Source organism: Typha latifolia, chromosome 8 (assembly GCF_019914945.1).
Source record: "Typha latifolia isolate L0001 chromosome 8, TyphaL0001v2, whole genome shotgun sequence".
Taxonomy (NCBI): domain Eukaryota; kingdom Viridiplantae; phylum Streptophyta; class Magnoliopsida; order Poales; family Typhaceae; genus Typha; species Typha latifolia.
In genome coordinates, this window is record NC_133093.1 from 12,805,913 (window position 1) to 12,822,635 (window position 16,723).

At 40.9% G+C, this 16,723-nt stretch overlaps 4 protein-coding genes and 1 non-coding gene across 5 annotated transcripts; 4 read left to right on the plus strand and 1 right to left on the minus strand.

Annotated features, from left to right (window-relative positions):
- The first annotated feature begins 2,205 nt into the window (after nt 1–2,205).
- LOC140793521 (acetylornithine deacetylase-like) lies at nt 2,206–4,565 on the plus strand. The gene is made up of 10 exons (XM_073145036.1): nt 2,206–2,574; nt 2,782–3,026; nt 3,100–3,208; nt 3,283–3,424; nt 3,510–3,567; nt 3,649–3,666; nt 3,750–3,878; nt 3,977–4,133; nt 4,219–4,252; nt 4,384–4,565. Exons 1-10 carry the CDS (start codon nt 2,221–2,223, stop codon nt 4,494–4,496), a joined length of 1,359 nt encoding a protein of 452 aa, XP_073001137.1. The 5' UTR covers nt 2,206–2,220; the 3' UTR covers nt 4,497–4,565.
- A 152-nt stretch (nt 4,566–4,717) lies between these two features.
- LOC140793519 (uncharacterized) lies at nt 4,718–7,085 on the plus strand. Its single transcript, XM_073145035.1, has one exon. It carries the CDS (start codon nt 5,281–5,283, stop codon nt 6,850–6,852), a length of 1,572 nt encoding a protein of 523 aa, XP_073001136.1. The 5' UTR covers nt 4,718–5,280; the 3' UTR covers nt 6,853–7,085.
- A 1,202-nt stretch (nt 7,086–8,287) lies between these two features.
- On the plus strand, nt 8,288–12,066 carry LOC140793522 (mitochondrial carnitine/acylcarnitine carrier-like protein). Its single transcript, XM_073145037.1, has 3 exons — nt 8,288–8,560; nt 10,319–10,710; nt 11,356–12,066. Exons 2-3 carry the CDS (start codon nt 10,319–10,321, stop codon nt 11,855–11,857), a joined length of 894 nt encoding a protein of 297 aa, XP_073001138.1. The 5' UTR covers nt 8,288–8,560; the 3' UTR covers nt 11,858–12,066.
- A 48-nt stretch (nt 12,067–12,114) lies between these two features.
- On the plus strand, nt 12,115–12,200 carry TRNAM-CAU (transfer RNA methionine (anticodon CAU)). Its single transcript is given in 2 exon segments — nt 12,115–12,152; nt 12,165–12,200. It is a non-coding gene; the product is annotated as a tRNA-Met (tRNA).
- Nucleotides 12,201–15,601: 3,401 nt separating this feature from the next.
- On the minus strand, nt 15,602–16,651 carry LOC140793326 (abscisic acid receptor PYR1-like). Its single transcript, XM_073144740.1, has one exon. The coding sequence runs from the start codon at nt 16,547–16,549 to the stop codon at nt 15,887–15,889; it is 663 nt and encodes a 220-aa protein (XP_073000841.1). The 5' UTR covers nt 16,550–16,651; the 3' UTR covers nt 15,602–15,886.
- Nucleotides 16,652–16,723: the final 72 nt, after the last annotated feature.

Here is a 16,723-nt window from a genome sequence, read left to right on the forward strand (position 1 = left end):
ATCACTCTTGATTGCTAAAATTGACAGCTTTATGTAAAGATATTGGACCTTGAGATAACTTAGTATCCAATATAATTAATTAGCACATAATATATATATGTGTGTGGATGTTATGGTTGGTAAATGGACGGCTGAGATATGAGGAGTTCTTCAATCACACGTCCACGTGATGCTAAGGGTTTGCATGCGTTCACGTGCTCCTTTTTTTTTTTTTCGCCCTCTTATTTTGTGGTTAATTTGGAGCAGCCCAAAATTGGGGATCCAGCAGTCGAAATATTCGGTTGCCGTCGCACGTGCGTATGGAAAAGGTGCACCGATATTGAGGTGAGGTGCATGTGCGCCCCACCAGGCTTCATTATTTGGGCCGTTGGCCCACACACGCGCCCACGTGAATGATGAAGTACGCTGGGCCCCACCGTTTGCCCGCATTTAATTTAGATATTAAGTGGTTGTTTTAAAAACACCCTTGCAAACCCTAGGTATCTGATATTCCATCCAAAGATAAATTAGGACACCCAAATTTTAAGGTGGAATTAGGAGTATTTTAAGTGTTTTTATTTTATTGTAATGTAACATTTTCCACTCATTTGATTTGGTCTGGCTCGAGCCTTAGCATGAACCTAAGCCGGAGCTAGTTTGTTCAAACTTGACAGCTTAGATTTGGTCTGGCTCGAGTTGAATAATAGGCTTAGTTCAGTCTAGGTTGAAAAATTATATAGTTTTAGGCTCAGGCTCTATCCGGCTTTGCTTGAGTTTAGCTCAAAATTAGAGTTAAGTTCAGCTCATGTTCGATCTGCCTCAACTCGACTTTAAGCTGAATCCGATGCATTTGTGGCTCACCGAGCTCAAGCTAAACTTTTGCTCGAAATGAATTTCTAGCGAAACCTAAGCAGAAGCTGACTCGCCATAGTCTCAATCTCGGCTTGTTTACACCCTAACCTAATCTACACGACTTATATATTCCCTATTTAAAAATCTCATTAGATGGTGTTGGGCTTGGGCTTGGGCCATATTTTAAAGAGGTTCGCCTTAGTCTAGGCCTATCCAAGTAATAGGGTTAGTCCTTTGGGCTCAAGCTTGAGGGCGTCATTAAATCCAAATAACCGCATCCTTACCGTAAGGGTTTGCGGCCCAAAAAGCCCACAGAGAAGCTCTAAACTGGGCTATAATTCGGCATCAAGAAAAGCTTAACTAAATTATTTTCAAAAAAAAAATGTCACGTGTGATAAAGTGGTAGTGAATAAATGACAATGTGAGTATGTGACTGCCTCTTCTCATAGCCTTATCTTATGTAGAATCGAGTTGGACATATGGAGGAGTAATTTTCGATTGTGACATAGATGGTCCTGCATGCGAAATCATACATCAGGACAACACAAAGTTGGTCACATGTTTAAAACTTCACCTTTTTAATTTGAGGATCCATTGTAAATAATTGATCAAGTTCTGGTAGATATGTCACCATGACAACTGACAAAATAATTGAATGAAGTCGACTAGCCTTGTATAAAGTTTGGTGGCTTTAGAGTTCATTCTAGAGCCATTAACTTTTTGCTCTGAGACCTTCTTCTTTTATAACTAAGTTAGATAATGTTTTTTTGTGATCAAACTTTGCATATTCCTAGAAAGAATCTCATCATGCTGATTAAATGAATATATTGGCCACTTAACAGCATATTTTGGTCCACGAAAATTTTATTATTTTTCTTGTACCTTTGGAAGATATGATTTAATAGCTAGCACACATATCACATGAACAAAAAGAAGAGGATAAAAAAGTACGTAACTTAGTTTACATGGTAATTAACTTAATGAAGCCAGGTCTATTGCTCTCATCGTCATAATATATCTTAATATCTGACCTTATCTATTGTACATCTCTCTACGAAATACTAAAGAGCTTTTAAATGTTTGGTCTTATATTGATCATAATTTCTAGTCAATTATTATTTACTAGTTGGTCTTATAATATTATTTTGTATGTCAGATATATATCCTCACTTTATTAATGCCACACCCACAAAACTATTATTTGATAACGTTATCTCAATTCTCACACGACCACAATTACAATGTGAACGTAGAAGTAATGTTTTTTTTGTAAATAGCACCTTAAAATTTGGGTTTATTACCGTCTACATACCACCTTCCTCGGTAGACAACTCCCTCTCTCTATCTCTCTATATATATAGGGAGTTCAACAAATTAAGTAGCTCATCCATGGCGACTCTCTCCTCTTCCTCTTCTCTTAATGACTTGCTCGGCGAGCTCGACCGTGACTCCTACATCCCCCTCCTCGCGAAGCTCATCGGCGAGGCGAAGTACGTGCAGAACAACCCCGATGACAAGGAGGCGCCGCTCATTCCCGAAGAAGACCTCGTCGCCCGCCACGTAGTCGAGGCGCTGCTCCCCGTCTCCACCGACACCAACGGCGGGCCCTTGGTCGTCAGCACGGTCAGCTATACCAAGGGGCGCAGCAATGTCATCGTCGAGTACCCCGGCGCCGACCCCAACCTTGCCATCTCCTTCGTCGGCATGCACATGGACGTCGTGCCCGCCGACCCCAATGAATGGGTTCTCTTCTATAATCTATACGACTATACCGACTGCTTTAAAAATAAAAAATTGAACTCGGAATCTCTGCTGCTATATAATGTTAACTCAACAATTAGTTTAAAAGCTTAAGCTTTATTTTATACTCTAACGTATATCCCTCACTATTACATTCTCGATGGATTTGGCGACGTGGGTATCTCTTATTTTGGGGTACTTTTCGCGTAGACTTTCGATCCGTTCTCACTCAGCATCGTCGGAGATGAACTACGAGGCCGTGGGACGACGGATTGCCTCGGACACGTGGCGCTAGTGACGGAGTTGATGAGGAAGCTGGGAGAGACGAAGCCCAAGCTGAAGAGCTCGGTGTTCGCCGTGTTCATATGCAACGAGGAGAACGCATCAGTTACAGGTATCAGCGTCGAACAGTTGGCGAAGGACGGGTATCTTGATAAACTAAAGAATGGACCTCTGTGAGTATTAATTAGTATTGTAATTAACTATTGCTTGGATATGTATTAATGTTGGATTTGGGATTATTAATAGGTATTGGATCGATGTTGCGGATAAGCAACCTTGCATTGGTAGTGGAGGGATGGTAGTATGGCATCTCGAAGCCACAGGGAAGCTTTTCCATAGTGGTTTCCCCAATAAGGTAATCTATTCTCACAACTTAATTTGTTGGTTAAAATATTGGATGTTTATATAAGTTCTCTTTGGATTTCAAAGGCGATTAATGCCATGGAGTTGAATATGGAAGCACTTAAGGTGATTCAAACCAGATTTTATAGTGACTTCCCACCAGTACTACCTCAAGAAGAGGATTACAAATATGCAACTCCATCTACTATGAAGCCAACTCAATGGAGTTGTAAGTCCTATCAAGATTATTAGTAGTAATATATGAGGGAATACCATGAAGGTTAAAGTAATAGATTATAAATGGCCCATTGCAGATCCGGAAGGTAGTGTCAACCAGATTCCGGGTAAATGTGAAATATCAGGAGATGTGAGGTAATTCCCTGAATTGCTATTTAGCTACTTAATTTATTTGTTGAATGATTGCATCTTATTGATACTTATGTTGTGTTTCAGGTTGACTGCTTTCTATAGGTGGGTCTGTTAACACTTTACAGTACCTTAACACCATACTTAATTCTGCTTATTTCTCTTTAAATTCTTTGCTTTTGGTACAGCCCAACTGATGCTGTCAAAAAGTTACAAGAGTATGTAGATGATATAAACGCTAATGTCGAGGATCTAGATACTCGCGGTCCTATGTCCAAGTATGTCCTTCATGAAGAAGGTGGTGATCTCAAAGGAAGGTAACTCTTCACTCTTTTTAATGAAAAGTGCTTTATTTTTTTTTCCTTTTCTAATTCACAAAACAAGTTTTATTTATTGGATGCCTTGTGATATCTAGACTCGAGATTACGTTCGACCAAGATATTACTGCTGGAATTGCTTGTGATATTACTTCTCGTGGCTATAAAGTGTTGTACGAAGCAACTAAGGAAGTGATTGGTTATGTAGAACCTTATGCTGACACTGGAACTTTGCCATTGGTTCGCGATTTACAGGTTGAGTACTCTTTTATCTCCTCAAAGTTAATTCTTTACAACTTACGCACGAAGTGATTCTTACTATTTGTTTCGTTTTCGCTAGGACCAAGGTTTCGATGTCCAACTCACTGGATATGGTAAGAAAGTTGAACTTTTACTATATGCATTCATAAATTTAGAATTTAAAATCAGTCATGAAGTAATTAATTCGTGAGATAGATCTGGAGGAGTTCCATGACGTAGATATATCTTTGTGTTCTTCCTGCAGGGATAAATGATGTATACCATGCAAATGACGAGTACTGCCTCTTCTCCGATATGAGCCAAGGTTATGAAGTATTCGTGCGCATCATCTCCAAGCTGGAAGGCGATGACAACTGAGCGAGAGCGAGCGAGTTCATATTTATCATCAGAATAACTATAATAAAAGCTTCCAGTCTTAATTTGCTAGCTCCCCTGTTACAAATGCATTTGTATTAGTAAAACTTACAAGTTTCACAGCGTAAAGAAGAAAAATCGAGATAGATAACACCAAAGAATGATCAATCACAAAGTGATATCTCGGAATCACCTGAAAGGTTTAATCTTTATGAGTTCACGCGAGTTTAAGATTCGATTTTTGATCAGAAGTTAAAGCTCACCAACTACTTTTAATTTTTAATTTTAATTTTTTCCTTTGAATCGCCTAAAAGATCCAACCTCTATGAGCTGAAGCAAACCAAAATTTCGAAAGAACTCGAGAGTGGAGAGCAGAGAGAGAGACAAGGTAGTAGCAGAGAGGAGAAGAGGAGTGGAGTGGAAACAGAGCGAGAGCAAACGAACTCCATTCGAAGGGGGGAGCGAGAGAGAGGGGGGGTAAAAAGATGCTAAAAAAACCCGTAGTTTTCGGGTCAAGGCGTGAATCCGACTGGATCGAACATGGGTAAAGCTTGGTCTATCTTTCTTCGGCCCGGATCGACCTGACCTGGCCTGGCCTGGCCCATGGGCACCTATCTATTGTCCAAACTCCAAACCCAATTAGTCAAGTCTTTCGGATCGGGTTAACTCGTCAACAAGCCCCATTGCGCTATCGCCGCCACAGCACACCGACCTTCTCCTTCTTTCGTCCCTTAAAAACCTAACGCTAACCCTCCATTCCCCCAAGATCAAAACCCTGGTGACCGGGATGTCGTCGATGGATCTCGCCGGCTCGGGGATGTTCCTGCCCACGCAGACTCCGGCGACGGTGCTCTGCTGCATCTGCGGTGTCTCGATGCCTTCCAACCCGGCGAACATGTGCGTTCGCTGCCTCCGATCCCGCGTCGACATCACCGCCGGCCTCCCTCGGCAGGCCGCTGTCGTGTACTGCCCGGATTGCTCCTCCTACCTCCATCCCCCTCGCACGTGGGTTCGCGCCTCGTTGGAGTCGCCCACCCTCCTCTCCTTCCTCCTCCGCCGCCTCCGCCGCCCCCTCTCCCGCCTCGTCCGCCTCGTCCACGCTGAGTTCGTCTTCACCGAGCCCCACTCCAAGCGCATCCGCCTCCGCCTCCGCGTTCAGCAAGAAGCCCTCAATGGCGCCATCCTCGAACAGCCCCACGTCGTCGAATTCACCATCCACGACCGCCTCTGCGACTCCTGCTCGCGCGCACAGGCCAACCCCGACCAGTGGGTCGCCGCCGTCCAGCTCAGGCAGCACGTGACCCACCGCCGCACCTTCCTCTACCTCGAACAGCTCATCCTTCGCCACGGCGTGGCCGCTCGAGCCCTCCGCATCGCCGCCTCGGAGCGCGGCCTCGACTTCTTCTTCACTTCTCGATCTCACGCCGCCCACCTTGTGGAATTCCTCTCCGGCGTCGCGCCCGTTCGATCCCGATCAGATAAGCAGCTCGTCTCTCATGACCCAAAGAGCAGTCTTTACAATTACAAGTACACCTTTTCCGTCGAAATCTGCCCGATTTGCCGCGAGGATCTCGTCTGTCTTCCGCCCAAGGTTGCGAATTCCCTCGGTAACCTTGGCCCCCTTGTTCTCTGCGTCAAGGTGTCCAGCTCCATTGCTCTTCTTGATCCCTTTACCCTCCGCGCCGCCTTTCTAGATGCAAACCAGTACTGGCGAACATCTTTCCAGGCTTTGCTGTCTAGCAGACAGCTCGTCGAGTATATTGTGCTCGACATTGAGCCGGAGGCCGCTGAGGTCACCGTGGCAGGGTCCAGGTACCGGCTGGCCGATGCCCAGGTCGCCCGTGTGTCTGACTTCGGGAAAAACGACAACATATTTACCGTCAAGACCCACCTAGGCCACCTCTTGAATCCTGGGGACTATGCACTCGGGTATGATCTCTATGGGGCTAATAGCAATGATCTGGAGATCGACAAGTATAAAGGTCTCATCTTGCCGGATGCAATACTTGTCAAGAAGAGCTATGAGGAGAAGCGGCGTAGCTCACGTGCGAAGCCTCGTCCTTGGAAGCTAAAGAGCTTGAACATGGATGTGGATAATACTACTAACAAGGGAAGGGCAGACGAGGAGAAGAGGAACGCTGAGTACGAGGAGTTCCTCAGGGACCTGGAGGAGAATCCCGAGTTGCGGTTTAACGTATCTTTGTATCGGGACAAGGAATACCAACCGTCTGAGATGGCTTCCACGGCCGGTGGGGATGATCTCCCATCCGTGCCTTTGGAGGAGTTGCTTGCTGATCTCGATCTAAGTGATGAGGAGGAAGAGGAAGAGGAAGTGCGAAATGATGGCATGGTGGAGTGAGTTGTCCAACGGCATGGTATCAGTTTTTGATCGCTTTCCCTTCCAGATTATAGCCGTGAACTATTTTGGCTAATTTATAAGCTTGTTCTAATCTCTTAAGATCACTTATTAAATCTTGTTTCGCTGTTTGGAGCTACTTTTCTTTTCCAACTTTGTACCCTTTCCCGGAACTTCCAAATGTTTGGTTGTAACGGTTAGTTTTGATATAATATGTTGTTTTAGCTACCAATAAATCCTACCTATATTATCTGATCATGCAGGGTGGAAATACATTCCTCTGTGTCTAGGGGTAGGAATTATGCAGATTTTACTTCCTTTCTGTCCCTTTATTTCTCTCAGATCTAGATGATAGGAGATGTTTACTACTACTAGCACAATGCTTGCCAATATTGCTTTACTAGTGCATATCTTCAGAGTCCTTATTGCTGTAGAGGCAGGCATTGGAGCCACTTCCAAGTTGATAAACCTGAGCTTATTTTGTGTTGAATAGCATACGTTGTTGTCTTTGAGGAATAATCATTCTAGTCCTTTTTGGATTTATAATGAGTTTCATGGATATTTCTTCTTCTCTTTGATGGAATATTTTTTGGGTGTAAAGAATGTCTTGTCTTTTTGCTGAGACTGCTTGAACTTTAGGTAAATATAGTGGGATTTCAGATATGTGAGCCTACATTACATGACATTCATGACAATTTTTTGATAGTGTGCAGCAGCAATAAGACTTAATGGAGGTAAGTTGACAACCATGGTAATTTAGAATTTGTACATCACAAACAAGAAGATCTCTAGAATTAAGCCTATATCATTCTAAATTTATATATAATTGTGTGTTTTTCCTTACGTCCTTCTGGCTTAATGTTGTGATATCCAATCTTTCTTCTTTCTTCAAGATTGCGTTGAATTTCGATGCAAGTATGGAATTGGTGAGGTGTTTTAATTACATTTTCAACTCTCTTCATGTGAAAGGATTTCATCTTCTGAATCAAATTATCTGAGATTACGTGGAATCTTCCTTCCAACGTACCCTCTTGTATGTATGTTCTTGCAAGATATATCGCAGTGGGCTTTGATCTCATGGAGACATGGAGTGGATTGGTCTTTGTAAATCTTGGTGTGCGTACATGGATGCCATCTTTGTATGCAGATGTGCGAGAGATATCACTAATAAAGCTTGATGAAGTGCTCTCTCTTTTCTTTGTATCACCTTATGTTAATGGGAAAAATAGCATAACATTATGCACCAATACTTTGTACAACTGGGGCATATTTTAGGATTAATCGAGTGCCCATTTACAATAAGTGATCCCTGTGCCACGTTGGAAGACAACAACGGAAATTTAGTGGCACGCATCATATCCAATCCACGGCACACGTGTGGTGGCAGTGGCTCCAAGGGTTTCTCCTACTAGTTCTAAATCTGGTCCAAATAAACTCCATCAACCAAACCCACTTGTGGTATACGAGAGATGCGAGAGAGATTCTCCACCAACCCCCCTCCCTCTTTCTCTCTCTCTCGCGGTGGGATTCGACCAATCGGGCGGTGGACCCGGGTCGTTTATCGAAATTTTGCTTGTTTGGTTCCTCGAGTGGTCTCAGTTTCGCTTCCTTTAATCCCAAACAAAGGGATTATATATAAGTATCATCCCCCCTTCTCTACTCCACTGAGGAATATTATCAAGTAGGAGGGAGGCAGCTTCGACTTCAAAAGGTTTCTTTCATCTTCCCAAAATCTTCTCGCTCTTCTTCCTGCATTCGTTTGCCCGTTCTTTCTAGTGATCGCCCATCTTTTCTAATCTCATCTTGCTTCTGAGATCTACGGGATGGTTTCTTGTTATTATTAGCCCCAACTACCGAAATTCAAGGATTTGTCTCATTTGCCGTATGGATTTGTTATTTTGCATATGGTTTTGGATCTTATAACTTAGACTTCTCGGTATTAGAATGCATTTTAGTGTTCGTTTGATGTTGTTACAGAGTAGATCTGTGAGAACCGTCTAGTGATGATTTCTTGCGGATGCTCGTCATTGGAAGACGATTGCAGCAATGAATGATTACAAGTTAGAAGCAATTTCGAAAAGGAGATGAGACCATGTAGATCTAAAATGGATTGAGAGGGGATGGTAACCTAGAGGAACAGAGTAATTGCTGTGAAAAGAAGTTCTCTGTAGATAAGAACACCAAATAGACAGTCATCTTGTATCTCATTTGACTTCACCTTTCCTGTTTCTGGACTTAGTATTGTTTTTAGATTAAAAGTGTAATTTGGTCTATTGCTTTCTTGAAACCCCTATTGTGCCACACTTTATAATTTTTATAATCGCTTTTGAAAGACCTTGAAACAAGTACTTGATAGAATGTGGGGAAGTGGGTGTCAGGCACGTTGATTTAGGAAGTATTAAAGGAGGGGGAAATAAGAGAATTCTTCGTGTAGGTACTTCTCTTTATTAGTCATTGTAGTGATACTTATATTGTACTTCTGGAACTCATTCTTTACTGCTGCTGGTGCTTTAGACAGTTAACTCCTTATAAGTCCAGTTGGTTTTCTTGCAATCAAGATGGTTTATTCCTGTGTCCTCTAGATGCTTTAGATTAACATATCACTTTCTCCAAACTAGCAGGATAACAAATTTAGATGGTGAAAAGATGAAAATATCATTAGATTTCTGCCGTCAGTATAAAGTTTGGTGATGAATACTTTTCTTTTTCTTGATACTTGTGCTGCCACAGACTGTCTCTTTCCATCATGTCAAACCAGTGAGAAATGAGTCAACATTGAGGAGGTAAATCTTGATTTGAATACATAATGAATAATCAGAACATCAAATTTGCCATATATCTGATCAACAAGGTAAGGTTTTAGACTCTTAGTTATTGGAAAATGAGATCCACCATGTGCTCCTTTTGCTATCTCCAAGCTTTTAGTTGAGGGTAGAGCTATTGTTAATGTCACTTCAAATCAGTTGTTTTTCTTCTAAGTTGTTGATACTTGTTAGGCGGTGGATATTCTATAACTGCAAGCTACGTTTCTCTTTCGGCTACAGATCATGCTGATCCTGTGTGCAAAAGCTAGATGATAGATTTCTACAGTCATGAACTGATTACCACTGTTTTACTCCATTCTTGAGAAGTCTCAGTTCTATATTTTTTTTTGTTGCTATTTGGCCACTTTGATGGGTTTCATCTGGATCTGACTTGTTTCATTTTTAACAAGCCAGACAAAGGTTCTTGCTTGGTTTGATAATTGGTAACTTTATTTAAATTTGATTCTCAAAAGAAAAACATTTTAGCCATCACATATTTGTTCGAGAACATTCTTTAGTTCATGTTTCAATATGACATTGCTTTTGTAAATTAAGATGTACTGTGAATTTATAATATATCTATAAATTGTCATCAGGATAAGCAGTCGAGTGGCTAAGTATCGGAATCTGACAAGTGATTTTTTCATTACTCTTTATTATGGCAGATGGCAGATGTAGCAAAGGACTTGACTGCTGGAACTGTTGGAGGGGCTGCACAGTTGATTGTTGGTCATCCCTTTGACACCATCAAAGTCAAGCTCCAAAGCCAGCCTGCCCCACTTCCTGGCCAACTCCCCAAGTTTTCTGGTGCCATGGATGCAGTTAAGCAAACAATAGCTGCTGAAGGTCCAAGGGGCTTATATAAAGGGATGGGTGCTCCGCTTGCCACGGTTGCAGCCTTCAATGCTGTTCTCTTTACTGTGAGGGGACAAATGGAAGCTTTATTAAGGTCAGAACCTGGCGCTCCGCTCACAGTGAATCAGCAAGTTGTATGTGGTGCTGGTGCTGGAGTTGCAGTCTCCTTCCTAGCGTGTCCAACAGAGTTGATTAAATGCAGGTCGGTAATGCTGTTTTCTTTTTTTGGCAGTAGAAATAACTTCTTATTGAAATTGTGTCTTTATTTGTCGATCTACATGTGGAGGAATATTTTACTTGGTCTGCAATTGTCCATGAATAATATGAATTACAATTTCTGACCAGCTTGTTCAGCAGATGCATGGGTGCACTTATATATATTGTTTGTTGATTCTCAACTATCCAAACAGAAGTAAATTATGGACACTGAACCCCGACTCTAAAAGATAGCCAGAGTGCTTCCTTAAGCCTTATGAGCATAAACTTGGTGTCTCTCTGCTATGGCTTTTCAGTTGACATCTCTATAAATTTCCTTACCTTCTCTCTTTGTGATTCTCTTCACTCATTGATTCACCAATTCTGCTCTAGTTCGCATGACACTTTTCAGGGAATAATCAAGGAATACCATTTTGTGGTTTTATTATTTTAAATCGTTTGTATGTTTGTTTACATTTGGCCTTGTGCCCTTGCCTGCATTGTCTTCAGAACAGAATGACAGATGAGGCATATAAGTAACTGCAGTCTGTGACAAGCAAATGCCTTTTCTTGAGCTTCTGATTTTCAAATACTTGGCAATTAGGAATATTGATATTCCACTCACATGTGGCGTTCTTACATGGTAAAACAGGTTGCAAGCTCAGAGCGCCTTAGCAGATTCTGCTGCCTCTTCAGGTGCAGTAAAATATGGAGGACCTATGGATGTTGCGAAGCATGTCCTTAGATCAGAAGGTGGTGTTAGAGGCCTATGCAAAGGCCTGGGCCCAACCCTGGCTCGTGAAGTTCCTGGAAATGCTGCAATGTTTGGTGTTTATGAAGCCGTCAAGCAATACATCGCTGGGGGACCAGACACTTCTGGCCTTGGAAGGGGTTCCTTAATTGTTGCTGGAGGGGTGGCTGGTGCATCATTCTGGGTCTCCGTCTACCCAACTGACGTCGTAAAGAGTGTGATTCAGGTTGATGACTACAAGAATCCAAAGTTCTCTGGGTCCATTGATGCCATCCGGAAGATTCTGGCGAATGAGGGAGTTAAGGGCCTATATAGAGGCTTTGGACCAGCAATGGCTCGCAGTGTCCCAGCCAATGCAGCCTGCTTCTTGGCATATGAGGTGACAAGATCTAGCCTCGGATGACTTGCATTTTATTTCATCCTGATTGATTTTTTCCTGCGTCTCAGCAGGTTGATTCTGTCAACTTTTCTGTATTTTCTTCCTAAGAAAACTATTGAATTCCTAACCGTTTGAACACTTTGATGGAGAAGAACAATGCTTGCTTCCTCATTACTGTTTTATAATACTCCTGATACATTACTTCCAAATGGCCAAAATGGAGTACCATGGATGATGTAAGTAAGACGAACAACTTTATAATATTCTTTCTTTCCTATCACGGGGTGGTGGCGCAGTTGGCTAGCGCGTAGGTCTCATAGCTATCTGAGTAATCCTGAGGTCGAGAGTTCGAGCCTCTCTCACCCCAATCTTTAAATTTTTTCCCCCCTCTTAAACTACTATTTAATTCAGCAATTCGATCATTCTATGCACCGATTTTTTTTTTAATTTTTTTATAATCGAGGTTCAAAACTCAAACTTAAAGCAACCGGTAGATTTATTATATGCATTAATTCTCTAAATATCAAAGAGAATCCTGCGATAGTAACTCTAGGGATGTGCAAAGAGCACGTACACGGCTAAGATACCACACATATGAATGGATAGATCGATATAATATTATGAAACATGAAGCCAATTAAATTAAAGCTCAAGATTAAAAAAAAAAAGAAATACTTCGTCAACTTGTTCATGTCGCATGCAAGCAATCAAGCTCATCAATTATTGCAAATCACTGCTGGATAATTCCGGCCACGAATAATTACGTAAAAGCAAGGAGAGAGACAAATCAAACCGAGCAATTCAATCCTCCAATTACTTTGGGTGGTCAAACAAGGATCAAGAACATGGCAAAAAAAAAAATTTTATTTATTTTTTTTTTTATTTGGGGGAGAAAATAACAACATGCCAAAATGATCCTTATACTTGTTTTTAATGGTTTTTTTAATTTACTATTTTTAGGTGACGTTTGATTATAAAATAACTTTCAAACTAATTTAACTATGCTTATTTCTTATATTTGCACGAGAAAGCTTATACTGATTTAGGCTTTTTATGGTGTTTACTTGTAAACTAATTATGTTTAATATGACATAAAAAATACTAAATTTAAGAGATACTTTGACAAATGATTTACTTCATACGGGATAGACAAGGATAGAAGAGAGAAGAAAAAAAATAATTGAAGCAATAAATAAATGTTGTTGGTAAATATAAAATATTAGATGAAAGAGGAATGGAGGGAGAAATAGATATTAATAAGGTAGTATTAAGATAAATTATTATTTGATTATTACACTACTATAGACGTCGCCACACAACCAAACTAGGTTAGGTTAATGGATAGATGCTATTACCACTTTAAAGGAAGTTGGTAAAGACGAGCAAAGGCTAATAGAAATGAGGTTGGTGAAAAAATAGGAAGAACCTAAGAAGTGGTTCGATATCATCACTATCATCAACACATACATGTACGACTCCATTAAATTCTTGCCCAATGAACTCATGGTCTCAACTCTCAACCGCATAATGATGATTTAGATATTGGGGTACGCCGTTTTCCTGTGAAAAGAAAAGGTTGATCAATAGTTCTCAACCTAAGACTATTACAAGGGAATTAAATACAATATCATGTTGCATTCCAACTAGATATCCCTTTTCCTACATAACCATACATATATATATAATATTATTTGTCCTTTATTAAATGTCATCCTTTACTCTTTTTTTATTCTTTGATGGTAATGCAAAAAAGAGAGAGGTGGACCGCCCACAAATAATGTGTGCTCTTATATCTAGCATTGTATGCCTGGAAAGAGGGGAAAAAAGTGAGAGAGAGAGATAGAGAAAGAGAAAAACTCTTCCATTCCAGGAGAGTCCTGACCAATAACAAGATAAAGAAGCTCTTTTATTCACCACCATTTGTCTACATCATATCTAGCGTTACATAAAGGAAGCTCTTCCACTGAAGTATTCAAGGAGATTTTGTGACCAGTGTTTCTCCTAGCTTTTTCATACTAAAAGGAAAAGGAAAGTCTGCTCTTTGTGACTTTATCTTATGTTGGGCGAAATAGTTAACCTTTTATATCTTTATACAGTCAGTAGTATATATGATTGCTATCGGATTTGAATTCTAGGAGAACTTTTGTCATTGGTTAGCGGGGGTGTTTGTTTAACTAAGAAATAGCTCATATATTAATTGGCTAATTGCAATGCCACTACCACTAGCTGAAAGTGGAGTATCTTAGAAAGTGTCATAGTACAATTCTGCACTTTTGGGTCATCTGCATTCGGTGTTATCCACCAAACCTATCATTTATAATATCAAAGATCGATATGTCCTCTTTTCATGGAGATGTAAATGCTCCACTCACCCTTCAGATTCCAAAGTTCTCAACTGCCTTCGAAGAAGTAGCGTAAGAAAAAGAATAGAACCTGTTATGTATTCAAAATAGCTATAATTTTAAATAAACACCATACTCAAATAACATGTCAAAAGTTTTTTTTTTATCAAATGGCAGTGTTTTGATATTGATTCTAATTGAATGGATATCTAAGTGTAGCATATTAGCATAGATATTAATACGCAGAAGAATCCATTACCCTCAGTTCGCTAGTAGATAAGTATAAGTTTATTTCCGTATAAATTTCTCTATACTAAGTATAGTAACTAAATAATAATTTATTTTAATACTACATTTTTAATAACTACTTTTCTTTTCTCTTCTCTTCTATCTAATATTTTTATATTTATTATTATTATTATTATTATTTTGCTCTGGAAAGAGATACAAACTTCAATCAACTATCATTTTAATTATTGTAGCTATCTCTTATCCATAAATCATAAATGGTATTTTACTTATTTACTAAAATATCTCTAGTCTGTATATCACATTATATCACTATACCAATATAAACTCTCTTGTATAAATTTAAGAAATAAATATAATTAAATTAATATGAAAGTTATTCCATAAAGTAAATGGCCCCATAAAAAATATCACGTCAAACAGCTCTATAATCATATCACCTAATATAGTTCCTTATTATCTATCTAAAATTTTGGAGAATAAATATAATGCAAGCTGGATATGACAAAAGGACAAATTGATGATAGAAAGAATGAAAAAAAGAAGAAAAAAAAGAATAAGATTAAAAACAAGTAAAGATTGACTCTAATCCAAACAATTATTATAGAAAAAATTATTTAATAGTTTGATATCTTAATAATTTGACTCAATAATTTGACTCGATTAATAACTCAGCAGTACGATTGATTTAAAATAACTATAGCTCGGACATGACTTAACTTAAAATAGTCAGCTTACTATATTGTCTAAAATTTAGTAAGAAATAAATATTTCTGAATCTAAAAAGAATAGAGTTGGCTCTTTATCTGATCTCTCTCTCTCTATACATATGTATATATAACTTAGGTACTGTGCACCCATCATAGTCAGTATCGCCTCCAACTAATTCACAGTCAGTATCTACATGTGAATGCAGATCTAACTTGAACAACTTTGTTATGATGCATAGTATCATTTCTATGCTATCCCCCAACAACAACTATCATATGTGTTTTGTCAGGGCTCAGAAGAGTCCAGATCCTCTGCGACACGTAACTGCAGGAATTTGATGCATTCAGGTTTGCAGAGAAAGTCATTTCCAGCAAACAAAACAACTCCCTTGCAGAGAAGCTACCTTCTCCATAACTAATTCATTGGTAAATATATTATAACTCAACTACTACAACGATACTACTCATAATTCGAAATCGGATCCGATTAAAATCCTTCTTCTCGGCAGTTCGTTCACAGTTGATATATTCCGAAAAAAGGAGGAGGAAAACAAACAGGTTAAACCGTAATGGACATCATAAGACTAGGGAAATCAAACACTCCCTTCGAACCTTACAGGGGTATTTCTGTAATTCCAAACACCGTTAGGAATCCACCCCCATTATTAACACCACGAATCAAGAAAGGAGATTTTTTTTTCCTTTTTCAAAATTTAAAATTCTTCCTTCTTTCGCAGTACTTAGGGGAGATCTCACTTACCCTTCTCCGCGCCCCGTGGAGGCGGCGCCGCCGGTTCCTCCGCGGCGGACGCCTCCGCGACCGCCTTGAGCTTCTGGAGGTTAAGCCGCACGACGGTGTCGGCGAAGAGTCTGGTGTCTTCCTCCGTGTTGCCCTCGGGCACATCCACGACGTACGATTCGATCACGATGGTGCAGATCTCGCCGTCCCCACTGAACTCAGAGACGGTGGTCACGGATCGGTAGTTCCGGAGGCGGTGCTCTCCGCCGATGATGGTGAATCCGAAGACGCGACGGTCGTCGTCGAGGACGTCGAGGCGCTCGGTACTTGTGCTCGCCGGTAGGCCGGAGATGACGCTAACATCACGGAGGCAGCCGACGCGGACCTCGCCGTCGCCCTGGATGGCGCAGCTACGGATGAAGTGCTTGTAGATCTGGGGGCGATCGAATCGGCGGACCACCGCCCACGCCGCCGAGGCCGGCGACCGGATCCGCTGGGCCAGGAGAGACGAGCATTGGCCGGGGCCCACCGTGTACTGGTGATAGGTTTTGATCGTTGGACGGAGCCCGGCGTACTCCGCCGCCGTCAGCCCGGCGGTCACCGCAGCCGCCTCCACCGCCGATTGCGATGGAGATGAAGGAGATGGGGATGCATTCTTTTCTTCTCCAGTCTCCATTAGTTTCTCCCAGTGGCTCCTCAAACCACGGAATATGGTGGAGAAAAATAGGCGACGGAGACTTGGCCCCTTTAGGTGGGAATGGGAGCGGACTCTTTTTATTTTTATTACTCGGGGTACTTCTTTGCATATCACCACCTGCTCTAATCACGTCATTAATTGTTTTCTTTTCAT